The sequence below is a fragment of the Chondrus crispus genome, genomic scaffold (genome assembly GCF_000350225.1).
Source record: "Chondrus crispus Stackhouse genomic scaffold, scaffold_76, whole genome shotgun sequence".
NCBI lineage: Eukaryota > Rhodophyta > Florideophyceae > Gigartinales > Gigartinaceae > Chondrus > Chondrus crispus.
The window spans coordinates 296155-311451 of NW_005178685.1; the positions used below are offsets into that span (position 1 = coordinate 296155).

General features: G+C 55.3%; 9 protein-coding genes; 4 read left to right on the top strand and 5 right to left on the bottom strand.

The window, feature by feature from the left end:
- Positions 1-2477: 2477 nt before the first annotated feature.
- CHC_T00007518001 (hypothetical protein) lies at positions 2478-3137 on the top strand. Its single transcript, XM_005711118.1, has one exon. It carries the CDS (start codon positions 2478-2480, stop codon positions 3135-3137), a length of 660 nt encoding a protein of 219 aa, XP_005711175.1.
- Positions 3138-3194: 57 nt separating this feature from the next.
- On the bottom strand, positions 3195-5546 carry CHC_T00007519001 (hypothetical protein). XM_005711119.1 is given in 4 exon segments: positions 3195-3292; positions 3293-4009; positions 4188-5372; positions 5523-5546. The coding sequence occupies 3 exon segments, from the start codon at positions 5544-5546 to the stop codon at positions 3293-3295; spliced, it is 1926 nt and encodes a 641-aa protein (XP_005711176.1). The 3' UTR covers positions 3195-3292.
- Positions 5547-7469: 1923 nt separating this feature from the next.
- Positions 7470-8120, top strand: CHC_T00007520001 (hypothetical protein). Its single transcript, XM_005711120.1, has one exon. It carries the CDS (start codon positions 7470-7472, stop codon positions 8118-8120), a length of 651 nt encoding a protein of 216 aa, XP_005711177.1.
- A 1815-nt stretch (positions 8121-9935) lies between these two features.
- Positions 9936-10684, top strand: CHC_T00008274001 (Glutathione S-transferase). Its single transcript, XM_005711121.1, has 2 exons — positions 9936-9971; positions 10046-10684. Exons 1-2 carry the CDS (start codon positions 9936-9938, stop codon positions 10682-10684), a joined length of 675 nt encoding a protein of 224 aa, XP_005711178.1.
- A 55-nt stretch (positions 10685-10739) lies between these two features.
- CHC_T00007521001 (hypothetical protein) lies at positions 10740-11693 on the bottom strand. The gene has a single exon (XM_005711122.1). It carries the CDS (start codon positions 11691-11693, stop codon positions 10740-10742), a length of 954 nt encoding a protein of 317 aa, XP_005711179.1.
- Positions 11694-11898: 205 nt separating this feature from the next.
- Positions 11899-13119, top strand: CHC_T00007522001 (hypothetical protein). XM_005711123.1 is given in 2 exon segments: positions 11899-13044; positions 13045-13119. 1 exon segment carries the CDS (start codon positions 11899-11901, stop codon positions 13042-13044), a length of 1146 nt encoding a protein of 381 aa, XP_005711180.1. The 3' UTR covers positions 13045-13119.
- CHC_T00007523001 (hypothetical protein) lies at positions 13120-13239 on the bottom strand. Its single transcript, XM_005711124.1, has one exon. It carries the CDS (start codon positions 13237-13239, stop codon positions 13120-13122), a length of 120 nt encoding a protein of 39 aa, XP_005711181.1.
- Positions 13240-13242: 3 nt separating this feature from the next.
- On the bottom strand, positions 13243-13398 carry CHC_T00007524001 (hypothetical protein). The gene has a single exon (XM_005711125.1). The coding sequence runs from the start codon at positions 13396-13398 to the stop codon at positions 13243-13245; it is 156 nt and encodes a 51-aa protein (XP_005711182.1).
- Positions 13399-13483: 85 nt separating this feature from the next.
- Positions 13484-15169, bottom strand: CHC_T00007525001 (hypothetical protein). The gene has a single exon (XM_005711126.1). The coding sequence runs from the start codon at positions 15167-15169 to the stop codon at positions 13484-13486; it is 1686 nt and encodes a 561-aa protein (XP_005711183.1).
- Between the last annotated feature and the right edge of the window lie 128 nt (positions 15170-15297).

A 15297-nucleotide genomic window follows, 5' to 3' on the forward strand; every position in this document is an offset into this window, starting at 1 on the left:
ATTTCCCCCCCCCTCCAAAAAAAAACCCATTTCCCCCCCCCCCAAGGACCCCATAAAAAAAAAAACGAAGGGCCCCCCCCCCCCCCCCCCCCCCCTACGAGACATGCATGCCTACATAATCCACTTATATAGATATGAAAACGGAAATGTGTATGCTCGGTCTATTCAGCTGCTCTCTATGAGCCTTCTCACAGATATCCGCTTCGTATTCCAATCACAGACGAGTTCTTTGTCTCCTGCTAACGCAAGCCGTGCGTAGGGTACTGAGAATTAGTTTGACGAGATTGCGCGAAGGCGAAGCCTCAGAATTGAGACGTAGATTTGTCTTCTACAACCTTATATTCCCTTGTATCTGTCCCATGAATGTAATTGAAAATATGCGACTTGGGATCAGCACATATCAGTTGGCGGGAAGCAGGTGAGTAGGTCAAATTTGTTAGGGCCAGAAGTTTGTGGATAATGCACTCCCTCTTGGGGTATTTCTCACCAACTGACGGCAACGAGGTTTGTTTTGAACCAAGCAAAACATTTGCCGAGCCGGTGAAGGATGCTTGCGGCTGAGACACGAGTCGGCGGTGCTGGGCGTCATCACTGATGATGCAAGCGTTACTTCACTGTATTCGCAATGTCTCGCAACCGTGAGCCGCGTCGAGAGATATAGGAAGGGAGCTTGCTGCCTGGCGCAGAGGCAGGTCTCTTGGTGAATTGGAATACTATGCTGAGTGCTGTGCAATTGCGGTAATGATGGAAACCCGGTTTCCATGCAGTGATTTGAAAAACCCTTGCCAGCCTCTCATGAATTTTCTGAGTAGCGATACACCCCACAAGATAAGGCCTCTCGACATTGGCCACCCTGTTGAACGAGTGGTGTTGCTCTGAGGAAAGGATGTTTATTAGTGCGGTCTGGTTTCGCTAGATAACCCTAGCAAAAAATTAGTTTCTACCCGGGACCACCCCACCCGTCTTCCTCGATGGGGGGGTGCCCGGCCAAAATAGGGATCGGCCGAGGTTCGGGTTTGAACCTCAGCCAGAATACAATGGTAGTCCTTCACTTGCACATTGAGCAGCGTCGCTCCTCCGCACCGTCAGCGTCCCCACGTTCCCCTCCCGCTTCGCTCTCGGCGCCATTGATCTTTTTCTGTCTCAGGTCGATTCCAGGCTTATATGAGAGAGGCATATGTTGCCTTTTTCGCAAAGGGGGGGTGGGGGGGAAGAGAGAGGCATGACTTCCACGTTCCAACTCCTGGAACGCCTCTCTCTTTTGTAGTGTTGACACTACTGACATCAGTAGCGAAGCGTTCCAGGGCGTGTCGGAACATTTCAATAATCAATCCAAAATGTTGAATTTGGATTCGTACGCGTCGTGCATTCCAACCGTTGTCGGAACCTTGCTATCTATGGTGTGAACGTTTCATCTGCATAAACCATGACGGCCTACACTTGACGAAAATGTTTCTATCAATTAATAACGTTCTGGTGGATGGGTTTTAATGGCTCACTGAAATATGTTATTTGTCTGAACGCTGTCAATCCCTTCATCGCTATGCGTGTACAGTAACTTGCGATAGGGTCTGGGCATATACTTGCCCTTTCTGGATACAATAACTTGCGGTAGGGTCTGGGTATATACTTGCCCTTTCTGGATCAAAAAAGAAGGAGAAGGCCCACATCACATTCCACGTGATTTTGAAATGCATCACCTTCAACTTTCATCGAATGCATTAACAATTGCTAGAAAATGAAGAAAAACCAAGGTAGCAGCTAGTGTTGGTCTTGCTATTACCAGAGAGTCGTTTGCATATGCTTTGACGGGACTTGCATATGGGCAAGTGTGGTTTCTTTTTGCAATGGTATGAGAGGGTCTTCTTGCCGAGAAAGATTGTTAACAAGGATAGGTTTCGGGTCTTTTAAAGCGATTAAGGTGCGCAACAGTTCATAGCAGCCATGACCAGTGGGACTGGAGAGGGCACTGTGAGGGGAAGTTTCGATCGATCGCTCCAGTATCGGTAGGTCGCTATTCCGCATCGTGTCTTGCAAAGACTTTCACAAATGTTCCTTGTGATGGCGCTGGTACTGTAGATGTCGAGAGTCACCTGAATGCAGTTCAGCTGTTGAGATGGCCGCGTTAGTGTGAGGGATATGCCGGTACCCTTGTGGCTAAGCGGACTTGACAAGTCGGGCTTGGGGGAAAGCAAGTTCGGTGCAGAAATGTACGAAACGTGTAAATTAAACCTGAAGCAACAATGGAACAAATGGAATAAGATCCAACTCTTTTCATCTCACATGATTGGATCGGTGATAGACGTACAGTACCGAACAACTCCTTCTCACGGTCCTCCTCCTCCTCCCCCCCCCCCCCCCCCCCCCCCCGCCCTCGCCCCCGATGTCCTCGTTTGCTCCGCATCCGCTGTTTGCCTGCAAGTTCTTTCCCGCTCTCCAGAGCCCTCGCTGACCCCCATCCCAACCCCCCATCCATAATGTCCGCCTCCTCAAAATTGCTCCCAGGGCCTATATCGCTCCGCCAATTCTACAAATACCTCGGCCGGTTCGCCCGCTATTCTCCCTCCTCGACACGCGCTGTTCCCCCCTCAAAACGCATCCGTGCCCCGATCGAGCCCGGCGTTGGCATCTTCTTCTACCCTCCAGACTCGTGGACGAAGACGCACGCACTAGCGGCCGGCCCACTCGGACAAACCGAGGAGACTATCCACCCCTCCAAGTTCCAGATCTCGCGTCCGATCACTGCGCCAGACGGCAAATACACGCCAGAGCTTCAATATTGGGGCGTCGGTGGTGCAGTGCAGGTGACGAAAAGCTTAATTAGTGGTGTGGAGCAAGGGTTTGCGGTGGCGCTGGAGCTGCACGGCGTTGGTTATAGGGCCGAGGCGGACGAAGAGAGGAACAAGCTCGTCATGAGGCTGGGGTACTCGCATGTCGTCGAGTTTCCGCTCAATGAGAACGATGTGTTTTTTACCGTGATCAATCCGCAGCTCGTGCAGGTAGCAGGGATTAATCGTGCAGACGTGCATCAAATGGCGGCGAAGGTTCGTAAGGCGAGACCCCCAGAGCCTTATAAGGGCAAGGGAGTGCGATACAAGAATGAGCCCGTCAGGAGAAAGGAAGCAAAGAAAGACTAGTAAATTTTGGGTTGGCTACTTGCGCAATAACTTGATACAGGGTGCGAGAAAACTTGGTTTGTGCGCGAGGGTCTTTGGACATGATTCATTTTAAACTTTAGCGCCTTACGGTTATTTCTGGCTCTTGAAACACACCGACCTGGGAAGCTTCTCTTTCAAAATTTGATTCGAATCCTCTCAAATGGCACATTCATATCCACTAAACCTCCACATTCGGTCCTCAGGTGGCGAAGGTACTGACGTTTCAGAGGGTTTCTATTCAACCCAGCCTCGGCATTTGATTCTCTGACACCGCGCATGAACGAATTGAAAATCGCTCGTGATTCTGGTGTATTTGGAGAAACATGGCTTGCCCTCTTGGCAGCGTAGAAAATCCGCAACGCGAAATCCGGCCGTGAGCCGCGGCCACACACTCTCATGAGTGCCTCGTACACGCAGCACTCTTCGAGCACAGTCGCGGAAGAGGCGTCTGAACAATTCCTCAGTTTCTTCCAGAGATCGACTGCCTTGGATACGTTACCTTCATAACTTGAGATGGCTGCGTTAACCATCGCCGAAGTCCAGGTGGTTCCTCGTGCCAAAGCTTGACTGAGCAAAAACTCTGCTGTTTCGGGGTCCGGGGGCTTGGCCTTTGCGCAAGTTGCAATCGCTGTGGTATACATGCGATCATCGCATTGCAGGTCATTGTCGAAGCACGCATCTATGATCCTGATAGCTAGCTGGACATCGGCACAGTGGTATGCGGCTTGGAGCAATGCTCGAACTGTCAAAAAATCGAGCCGAATACCCTGGGAGATCATGCCTTCGAAGGCGCTTGCCACCCCATCTATGTCTGTAGCTTGTCCAAAGGCAATGATTAGGGCATCGAAATACTTTCATGGTGTTGATGCGACGATGCAAAGGGGAAGGTCGAAGCATCATGGAAACAGGAAAAACTACCAGTTAGTCTTCCGCGCAAATAAACAAGCAGAAAGGGACTGAAGGACTCTGCACAATAATAATGACGTACGTCATCTGACCGCCAAAGGGTGCAAGCTTGCGAAGACGTACCTTTTTGTCTATATCGTATTTGTTTTGGTCGGCGCTCTCCAAAACCTGCAGCATTCGGGAGCGGATGTAACCACTGTCCGGCGGAGTTGAATGTTTCCGCGTGAGGAGTCTGAGAATTAGGGTCTCTGTGGTAATATTAGTTTGCACATCATGACGCAGCATGCTATTGGTGATGGCGTGGACAAAATGACTGGGGTCGCATTCATTTGCACCGACTGCTTCGGGTGTTTTGCCAAAGCCGTCTGGGAAAGCGAATCGGTTTGAGTTGACAGCCATCTCGAGCAAGGAATTATACGTAACTACATCGACGTGGAGGTCGTTGCCCTCGTGTTGTCGAACGAGGATCTCCGCAAAAAGGCGAATGGCCTCCGCAAAATCGCCCTTCCTCCCGAGCGCATGCAGGCAGGTATTATATGAGCAGGCAGAGGGGCGAGGAATGTTCTCCCGGTCGTCCTGTTGAACGCCTGGGAGACAGTTCGTAACCCCGGTACGCATCCACCTCAAAACGGTGAGCATCTGTGGCGTCGCGCTCTTCCTCGCCAGTGCCCTCAATGCCAGATTCCAGGTGCGCTCATCCGGCCCATCGGACGTATCCTGGGCGGCCCAGGTAAGTGCTGTCAGCAGGGCGTCGACCGCCGGGTGTGCGGCCTTCCACACGTCGCAGGCCTTGATGGCGACGCGCAGGGTAACATTAGTTGGGCTGACGTTCCTACTGCGCATGAGCGAAAGCACGGAGAAGGCGTGTGCCGGGTCGCCATGCTCGGCGTGTGCGTTTGCGATGATGGTGTAGTTGACGGCGGAGAGGGTGAAGCCGTCCGTGACGGCGGCTCGCACGGCGGCCTGCATGGCGGTGAGGTCGCCCGCGACCGCCGGGCGGTGGATGTTCTGCGCGTGGACACGCGGGGGAATGCGGCGTGCGGACTGGCGGCGCGGGCGCCGCGTTGGGTTGGACGGGCGCCGCGGTGGGAGGGGCGGTACCGGCGTGGCATTGGTGGACGCGCAGCGCGGTACGTCGCGGACGCTGCGCGCCTGCGAGGCGGCGGGGGCGGGTAAGAAGGCACGCACGTACGGCATTGGAGGAGTTGGGGGGAGGGGAAGCCGGTGTAAGAAATGGACGGGGGCAGGGCGGAGACGCGGGTGGTGGGATAAATAGGAACGGGCGAGCAGTAAAGGGTGACCCGGCCGCTATTGACCGGTTGACCCGAAGGAGGTGACCTGTGTTGGTGAAGAGCGCCCGCCATCACTGTTATGTCTTGTGGTTTGCAATCACAGAAATCACAAGGCGCCAGATTTTTCCACGGCCATGTCATACATACCCTTCGTACTGTACAGGACACAGCCATGAACTCCGTCGCTCATCAACGATCAAAACTCCCTTTTCCCTTCCACCTCCTTTCGCGTCCCCGACCCCGCCGCCCTCCCCCCCTCCACGTATGCCACCATGAGTCGCAATCCGGACATGCCTCGCCGCGAGGTGTCCGAGACCGTTATGGAGCTGCTGCACGCGGAAATCGTCACCTACTTTCTGCGTGGACACGGGGCCCACGCCTTCGTCCCACCCATCCCGGAAAAAAATGAGGAGAAAGATGAGGAGAAAGATGAGGAGAAAGATGGGACGCCGCAGTTGACGCCATTGCAAAGCGAAGAAGAGGAGGTCCTCGCGGCGAAGAGATGTCGTCTAGAGGCCCTGGGGCAGGATGTCGGCGGCAGACTTGTGGAGAGGTATGTGGTCGATCGCGATCGCCTGGACCACAACTTGGACATGGTCAAGTTTATCTGCAAGGACTTTTGGGAACATGTCTTTCGCAAGCCGATCGATGTGCTCAGGACCAACCATAGGGGGCTTTATGTGTTGACCGATAATGACTTTCGCTGGCTGAGGAGTGTCAGTAGGGATGGAGAGCACCCGGGCGTGTTTGAGGACTATGTCGTGTTGGCATGTGGTTTGGTATGTGGTGCTCTCACTAGACTTGGCATTAAGTGTCGCGTATCCGCCAAACTTCTTCCCCTAGCCATCGGCCAAAGGTGCTCGTTCAACCTCCAGGTCATTCAAAATTGACAACGCTACGTTTCCCAAAAGGCTACAGTTTCCCAACCGAAGTCACCGACGCAGATCGTCGATATCACACATAACTCTTTTTACACATCCATCGCGCTTCCCGAGTCTAGACTCGTTCACCGGTGATACCCGCATTCAAAATCCATACTTTTTCGCTGCAAGCATGGCCGCCGCTTGTTCTGCATTTCCGTTGGTCGCCCTCAATGCCTCCTCGGCCTCTGCTCTTGGAAAGCCCATCTCTATGAGACGAGATACCTCCTGACCACCCTGTCGCCTAGAACCTCTACCTTGATTTCCTGTTCTTGTCGAAGGTGCCGTGGACGAAGGCGCCGACCTCGTCGGCGAGGCCGAACCCGTGCGAGTTGATCTGGGCGGTGATGCTCTTTGCGGTTCTTGCGCAGGTTGTTGTTTTTTGGATTAATTCTTGCTTGTGTCGACCGCGTGGGTCACCAAATAGTTTAAGACGAGTCTCATAGGGGGAAGTCGATGCTCGCCTGATGTTTGCGAAGCATGTCAAGGCCCAGAAGCATGTCGTACTCGCCGCCGGCCGCGTCCATGACCGTAAAGCTCACCTCAAAAACCTCCGAGTTGAGCGTGAGAAGCGCCAGGTGGATGCGGCCGTAGATCTTGGCCGTCCCCACGCCATGTGCCATACCTTCAAATCGAGTGTCTAGTAGCCGCAAGATGTTGCATCGCTCCGCGCACTCTTTCGAAATAATTGTCGCTTGCGCACCGCTGCACATGGCACAAAGGCACCACAAAGGCGATAAGCACATAGGTGATGTCAGATGTCAGGAATCGAAAATAAACGCGCTGCCGTTACCAAAACTGTACATCTCCACAGTGTAACGTACCTGTCAACGAATGCCTTGACGCCGCTGACTGAATTGACCTTGCAATCTACAAACAACATGACCACACTTCCAAAACTTTCTGGGTTATGCTCCATCGCAGCCTCCAAATTTTGTGCAACATTCTCCATCCTAATTCTCTCCTCAATCGCCTTTTGCGCGCCCTGCGACATAGGATTCCCCCCTTCCGCGCCAGGAGGGATACTGAACTGCCCCATGGCCTCTGCAACGGCGCGTTCAGCATCGGGCCGCCCCTCTCTCAGGCCCGCCGCCAGTCCAGGGTTGAGGGCGCGCAGGCGCTCCATAGCGGCCGGGTCTGTGCGGAGCGCGTCGAGCAAGGCACCCTGAGGGTTTGGTGGCGGGGCGCTTCGCATGGCCTGTTTCCGTGAGACTAGCAGAAGGTCGCCGTCGGATAGACCAGATGAAGCCACAGTCGCCATGGGAGAAAGAACATTGCCGTTGAAACGCAGCTCCTGCTGGTCGGTAGGAATGGCGAGCTCGTTCTGCACCATGGCAGAGACGGTGCCGATATTGCTTGAGGAGGAGACCTCGATGAGGGATACGGCACCTGCGTCGTTGACGATGGTGAGCTTAAGCGGCATGGTAGAGGTTGGGGGGTTCGGGAACGGGGGTTCGGGAGCTTGTGCGTTTGGAGAGAGCAGCGGTAGAGTGTTGAGAGGGCTTGGTATAAGAGAAAGGGGGAAGGTGGGGATGACATGGTATTATGTGGGGGTGGAACGCGTCAGGTCAATTGTTGCATTCGTGGCGAAACTCTTGAAACGTGGTATACCTGTAGAAGCAGTTGCTCGTTTTAGGAGAGGGGTGCGCCAATTAGAAGGCCCCACGTTGATGGCGACATCTTTGGAAACGCTGTTTAGCAGGGCGCTGTCCTCCTCCTCGCAGCGAGCATTGTGCCAAGACGAACAGCTCAGCCGGGCTGCTTACACACATTCACATCAATCTGCAATGGAAGCTGTTGTCGAAGCCTTATTATGTACTCCCTCTGGAAGAAACGCCATGTAAGGGAACTTAAAGCTGGTTTGCTGCGGTGTGTATTCATCATGTGTACACTCTTGGTCAATATCCATGGCCGCTTGTATCTGTGATGCATTTAAAGGAAAATTAACACACTTCCAGGTATACGAAAACAGTTCCCCCACAGAATACTCTCTGTTAAAAAACAATAGCGACGAGAAATCAATGGTTCTAGTACCGGAATGTTTTCCAGAGCCCACCAGTAGCACAAAGTCCGGGTCATACTTATGAAATACAGATGTAAACATACAACAGTATTAGTGAACTATTTTCGGTAAACTCAATTATTGCAGGTTGCATAACGAGCAACTCGCAAGCGATAGTTCGTAGACGGGCTGTGCAGACTTTGACATTTTTTCCCGTTGATATACAATCGTGCAGCCGTGAGTAACGCCTTTTGATTCAAGAACTAAGTGTAAGTGTGATTGTCTTTCGATCGCACCAGAAAGATGTCATCTCTAATGTTTAAGGATATTGTTATTATAAGACAAGAGCTTTCACCCAAATCGTGTCTCTAAGAAAGTTGATGTCGATGTAGACAACTCGCACTACAAAACCTTCTCTGCAAGAGAATTGGTTGATATCAACCTTACTGTAGCTCTTCCACATACTAAAATATGGAAGGGGAGTGAAGACGGGTAGCAGCATATTTTTCGAGGGAAAAGGCGGGTTGTTTCGGATTGATAGGGCTGCAGATTCTGGCTTAGTGTAATAACCTTCAGAGTAGCGGAGATGAACGAAGGGGCCATGCGCACTTCAATACAGCATGCGCTCATAGAGTGCTCTTCATCGTTATGAAGATCGGAAAGCGCGCGTCGACAGCAGAGATAGCACAGCGTCTGCGGCATTAATATTACATCATACCATTCTCGTAGTGCGCAACTGTTTTGGCATGTCAACGGACAAGAGCACCATGCATCTCACACGCATCTCTCTACTGTTGTTCTAGGAGATTGAAATCAAGCGATATACTCTTCATGCAGTACTTTCCGTTCTTATTGCAATAGAGTAAGGGTTCAAGAGAAGGTGTGCCGGCCCGCATTTACTTCATTCATGTAAATGGTACAATAGGACACAGTCGTAGAAGTCACACAACATTAGGATCTGGACGTCACAGCAATGACAAATACAAATGCACACGGTGAACACGTGTCATATATGAAATTGGCATCCGTGCTGTATGCTTTCACCAAATGTGGTGTTGGCAGCAATCTTAGCAAGCAATTCCGAGGGCTCGTAATCTGTGAATCGAGAATCTCAAAGTCAAAACAAACGTCAATGACGTATCTCAATGAGTACGCTCGATATCGCACGTTGCCTAAAGCCTTCTCAAGAGAAACGACCAAGCCCGTGAGCAGCTTACTTGTCGTTGGCTCCCGCCTTCATCCATTGTACCGAACAGTTCGCACTCCCCCCCTAATCCCCTAAAGTATCTAACAGCGAGCAGCGCACAACGGGGACCTGCGAGGGAGAGGTTGCAGATATGAATGGATTTCCACGAAAAAATTGGTTCAGCAGTACGCGGCAGTGATTTTACCGAAGACAAAAGCAAAAGACATGGACGGGAATGCTTCACTTGGTGGAGGTGACGTCATCTGAGGTCCACGTCAGTGTTTCTATAGCAACCAATAAAATGTGTCAGAAGATGCAGGCAACGCAATCCATTATGTGTACACGTGTACGAGCACCACTAAACATGACGAGCCTCTCTTTCCCGCTGCGTTCCCACTACCGATCAACCACCGACCCGCCCTCCCCATCGTCGACCACCGACGCCCATTTCGCACAACACCAATGTCCAACATGCCCGAGCTGAAAATTACCTACTTCGACTTCCCGGTACGTCATGCACTTTCCTCCCCCCTTCACCTCTCCCGGACTCCCATGCTGACGCATCCCCTCCCCAATCACAGGGCCGTGCCGAGGCCTCGCGCCTCGCTTTGCACATTGGTGGCATCCCTTTTACCGATGAGCGTCTCCTGGTTGACGAATTTGTCACTGCAAAGCCCTCGTTCCCTTACGGGAGCCTCCCGGTGCTCACGGTAGATGGACAACTGCTCGCGCAAAGCGCCGCCATCCTACGCTACTGCGGCTGTCTGGCCGACCTGTACCCCGCCGACGCCCTGGAGGCAGCCCGGGCGGACGAGGTCGTTAACGTCGTCGTCGAATTCGTGGCGGGGCTGGAGGAGATCGGCGGCTCCGCGGAAGAGGATGATGACAACGGCGTACAGATGAGGGTGCTCGATTTCGTCAATCAGGCCTTGCCCAAGTTTTTGGGGGGGCTGGATCGTAGGTTACAGAGCTTTGGAGAAGGGCCGGCCGCTGTTGGCGCTGGTATTACGATTGCCGATCTCGCCATTTACGTGTGTTTGCTCAACATTGCGGCGGGCGCGTTTGAACCGGTGTCCATGAAGGTAGTCCAGGGGTACACCAGAGTGGTGGCTTCGTTCGAGATGGTCAGAACACATCCAAAAGTCGTGGCTTGGAACAATCAAATCGCCCGCAAAGCCGCCGACGTCCGGCAGAGAGCGGAGGCGGGAATGCCAAACTAATCGCTCTCCTCTTCTTCACCAGAAGTAGTCTCCCTGTCTCCGTCATTGCACCCGACTAACTCTTCTTCCCCGGCAGTAAATACTTGACCCCAATCATGGCAAAAATCCCCGAGCAAACAACCCTCAGCGTCCCCTCCTGCAATCTCAACGCCGTGCTGGCGCCCAAAAACCCTCCCAGCAACGCCCCTGCCACAAGTCCCGGCAACCTCTCCGTGCGCACGTGGCCGAGCTTAAAGTGCGTGTACGCCCCCCTTATCGACGGAAGCACCATCGCCATCAACGCAGTCCCCTGCGCGACAGTCTGCGAAAAGCCAAGCAACACAAGCGTTGGCACGTTGATCGTGCCGCCGCCAATTCCTAGCAAGCCGCTCAAGAACCCGGACAGCATCCCCACCACCGCCAGTACGGGGATTCGTACAGTGCTAGGCAATGCGACGGGGGAAAGCATGGCTACTTTGGGCAAGAGCGGAATAGCAAAAGATACGAAGAGCAAAAACGCCCCGAAGCATCTCTTGAGCCTTTTCGCGTCGAGACTGGCCGAGGCGCGGGCTCCCGCGGGCGCGGCGAGCAAGGCGGCGGCCATGAGAGCAGCGGCTGCGGGAAGGTCGACGCGGGCGCGGGTGAAGTAACGAAGGGCAGAGACGAGAGCCGTGATAGCGACCACGAGGAGGGAGGTGCCGTGGGCTTCGTGTTGGGCTAGGCGGGTGAGGGTGAGAAGAGGGGTGAGGACTACGCCGCCGCCTGCGCCGATGAGAGAGCCGACGGTGGAGGAGAGGAGGCCGTGCGACAGGTCGCGCACGGGATGGGGGGGACGGGGGGAGGTAGGTTGGACAGACAGGTGGGGAACATGGCGGGAGAGAGGGCGGTAGACAGCGCAGGACCAGCGCAGAGGTCTTGAGGAGAGGATGCGGAACGGGGTTTGGGAGAGGGCGAGAGGGGAGACGAAAAGGGTTGGGTGTGGGGAAGGCATCGTAGCGGGGAGGTTGGCGAAATGGCCGGGAAACGCCATGGAAGAAGTCTGCAAAGCACAGCGGGCAGAGCCCAGGGATTAGCAACTACCAAGGGTAGAGCTCAGAGGGGCACGTGCTTGTGGCGCTTTGCTGTTGGCCGTTCCAGAAAAGCCGCGACGCATAAAATGACTCGCTCCCTCCCGTGTGATCCACAGTCTCGAATCATCCCCCGCTCCACCACCGTCACGCCGTCCCACCGCGCCCATGTCGTCGCCCGCTCTGCGTCTCCCGCCCCAGCGGGCCTCCCCCCCACCCGATGCGCCGCCGCGCGACCAGGCGCGCCTCTTCATCGGCAACCTACCCCCGCGGGCCACGGACGCGGCTCTGACGCGGCTGCTAAGCAAATTCGGCGCGGCGGGCGGCGTGTCGCGGCACCCCACGCGCGCCTTCGCACACGCCTCGCTCCGCGACGACGCCGCGTTGCAACGTTGCGTCGCCGCACTCAACCGCACCACCTGGTGCGGCGGCGTCATCACCGTGCAGAGAGCGCGCGAGCACTTTTGGCACAGGCTCTCACGGGAGTGGGAGCAGGGCGCCGACGGCGAGCCCACGTCGCCGGAGGAGGGACAAGGTTCCCCCGCGCAGCCATTTGAGAACACGGGGAAGGGGAAGCACACTGTCTTTTCGTTCCCAGATATCGACGATGACGACAATACGCTGCTGGCAGATGCTGGTGTTCACGTTCACGCCCCGCGACCTGACGAGCAGTCATGCAGCGACAACCAAGGCTCCACGCCGGGCCCTCCGCCGCGGTTAGCGGCGCCTGGCCCCGTTCCGAAATCTGCCACGCTGGACTCGACGCTGCAGCTCTTCGGCCTGGTAGAGGCGCCTCTCACGGAAGGAAATCCCGTTGCCGCTCAAGGTGAAACAGCACGCGCGAGGGAAGAGGGGACGCACTGCGAGCGGCCGGCGAAGCGCGCGCGTAGCAAGCCGAACGAGCAGGAGTTGCAGCGCGCGGAAGAGGCTGCGCACCAGCCCGCGCTTATCGATTTGGACGGGGAGAAGGAGACGGCGCTCTCAGTCTTGAAAGGGTTGTTTGGGAAGGAAGTTAAGAGTTTGGAAGAGCGGATTAAAGCAAATCGAAGGCTTGGGTTGTTCCGTAAGCTGGATATTAAGCCGACTCGTCAACCGAAAAGTATTCAAGGAGGAGGGAAAGGGCGAAACGTTCGCGCGTCGTCGAAACGAAGGGGGGATCGCCCGTTATCCTCCGCAACGGTGAAAGATTCAGGGATGAACCCGAGCGTATATTTGAATCTACGTGTTCATCGAAGAGCTGGTTTGTACCGAAAGCTCGCGACTGTTCCGTCAGATAAAGATCCGGATATTGCAGATGATGCAGCGCAGAGTTAGCGTTTCTTCTGTTATCTTAACTGTTAACTTCCAGAAATAAATACCTTGAGACCTGTTCTTTTAGTCGGGTTTTTGCTAATCCCTTGTCTGCCCCAGCCTCTTGTTCTGCGGGGGGGAAAAAAGCGCAAGCCGGACGCTTCTTGTGTAAACGCACTTGCGCCTAATACTTTCCAAGCATCTTAGATCGGTAACCATCCATTACAACTCGGGATGCAGCACACTCTTCGTGCCCTCGGCCCCGCTCCCCTTCCATCCCTCACATGATTGGTGCAGAGTCATCAGACACCATCCGACCGTATAACAAGACGGGTCTACCTTTTCCTTCAAAAATACACTCCTGACCCCCCCTGCCATTCGTCGCCGCTCCCTTATTAATATTTCCTCTGGCGCTTCCCCCCGCTGGTCCAAACACAAGCCAGTGCTGACCGGAAAACTATCATCATGCACCGCTTCGGTCCGCATCGACATCGCACACGCCCCATAGCCGCGGCGCAATCCGTCGAAGCTCTGAGGCAATGCTGGAACAATCCACAAACCACTTCTCTCCACCGCCGCTGGCACTGATGTTGAGCACTTCCAAGTTGGCCGAACACGCCTGCGCCACCACCCTCGCGGCATCGAGGACAAAACTGGCCGTCTCAGCCTCCGCGGCCATCTTGGGCGCATTCCCCTGCAGCGGCACACTGACGGCGATATTACCGCTGCCGTTGCTCCCGGGCGGTACGACGAGATTCTTGCGATTTAGAAACAGCCGAAACTCTCTCATAGTCGCGCCATTGTTCAAAACGGTGGCCTGCACCGCACTCAGCGGCAACGAGCGGGCGACAACAAACAACGATTCCAGCTCGGTGTTATGCATGCCGACAGCGTGACACATATCGGCAGTCCACTCACAAAGAATGCTCAAATGCTTAATCCTGGGGCCAAAGTTTTCAAAGACATCCAACGGCGGGCGCTGATTTTCCGCCATCCACAAGCTCAGCGAGGATAAGTGGGGGAATGAGGTGGCCAGCTGGTGGACCTGAGCGGCTGTGAAACTGACGCCCACGACATTCAGCCTGCGCACAGTGGAGCCGAGCGAACGGGTGAGCAAAGCAAAGCTTTTGTGCGAGAAGACGGTAGGTTTGGAAGAGCTGCCCACCAGCAAGTCCAAGTCGTGCAAGCGCGGGAGGGTGCGAAACACGAGGTCGAGATCGGTGGCTGGGATGCCATCCATAGTCCGAACGGCAAACGACTTGAGCCTGCCGCCTTTGACGACGGCGCCCAACATGGCGCTAAACAGCAGCCTCTGCTCGCGCGCACACGCGCACAAGTCCACATAAAAGTCGTTCTTATCCGAGGCCTTGAACGCGCGATGGCGGATCCAATGCATGGCACCAAACTCGGCGCCAAACCTCTCCAGGCTGTCGCAATTGGTTGCCATCTTTGCAAACGCCTCAGTTGTAACGCAGCTCCACGGAATGTTAAGCGTACGCAACTTGCGCGCCACGGGCGAGCAGACAAGGTTGACAAACTGCCTGCGCATCTCGTCAACGTCTCGCACATGACTAACGGGGCCCAAGCTGAGCCTGACGAGGGCGGTGCACGCGCGCGCGACAGCGGCCACGTCCATGGGTCGCGGGCACTGTATGTCGAGCTCGCGCAGATACGGGAAGGCGCGGAGCATGGCGACGACGTGCTCGAAGGGGGCCGAGGCGTGGCCGGCCAGGGCCAGCTCGCGCAGCGGCGGGCGGGCCTCCGCAAGCAGCAGCGGCAGCGAGTCGCAGCGCGGGCGCGGGCGCACGGGGGCGTGGGCGATGTGCAGCGCGCGCAGCGAGTCGCGCGCGAAGACGACCATCGAGCGGGCCCACGGCTGGTCGCGCGGCGAGAAGGCGTGCACGGACACGACCAGCGCGCGCATCAGAGAGAGGAAGCGGCGCGATAGCTGAGCGAGCACAGGCGCGTGCCGGTGGAAGCGCGCGATGGAGCGCTGGGAGACGTGCCCGTGTGTCCGTAGCGACAGCGCGGCCGAGAGGATGCGCAGGAGAACGTCGTCGGGCAGGTCGGTGAGTACGGTCTCGCGACGGCGGCGGCCGAGAATGGAGCGGCGGGGATTTGCGGACGGCATGGCGGGTACGGGGGACATGGTAGAAAGGGGGGGGGGGGGAGATGTACGGCGAATGAATAAGCTGTCTCTTCTTCTTAAGGTGCGAGTGCGAGCGACCATGTCGCGAAAGAGATCGAGGTCAGATCGAAATCAATAAACAAGGTTGT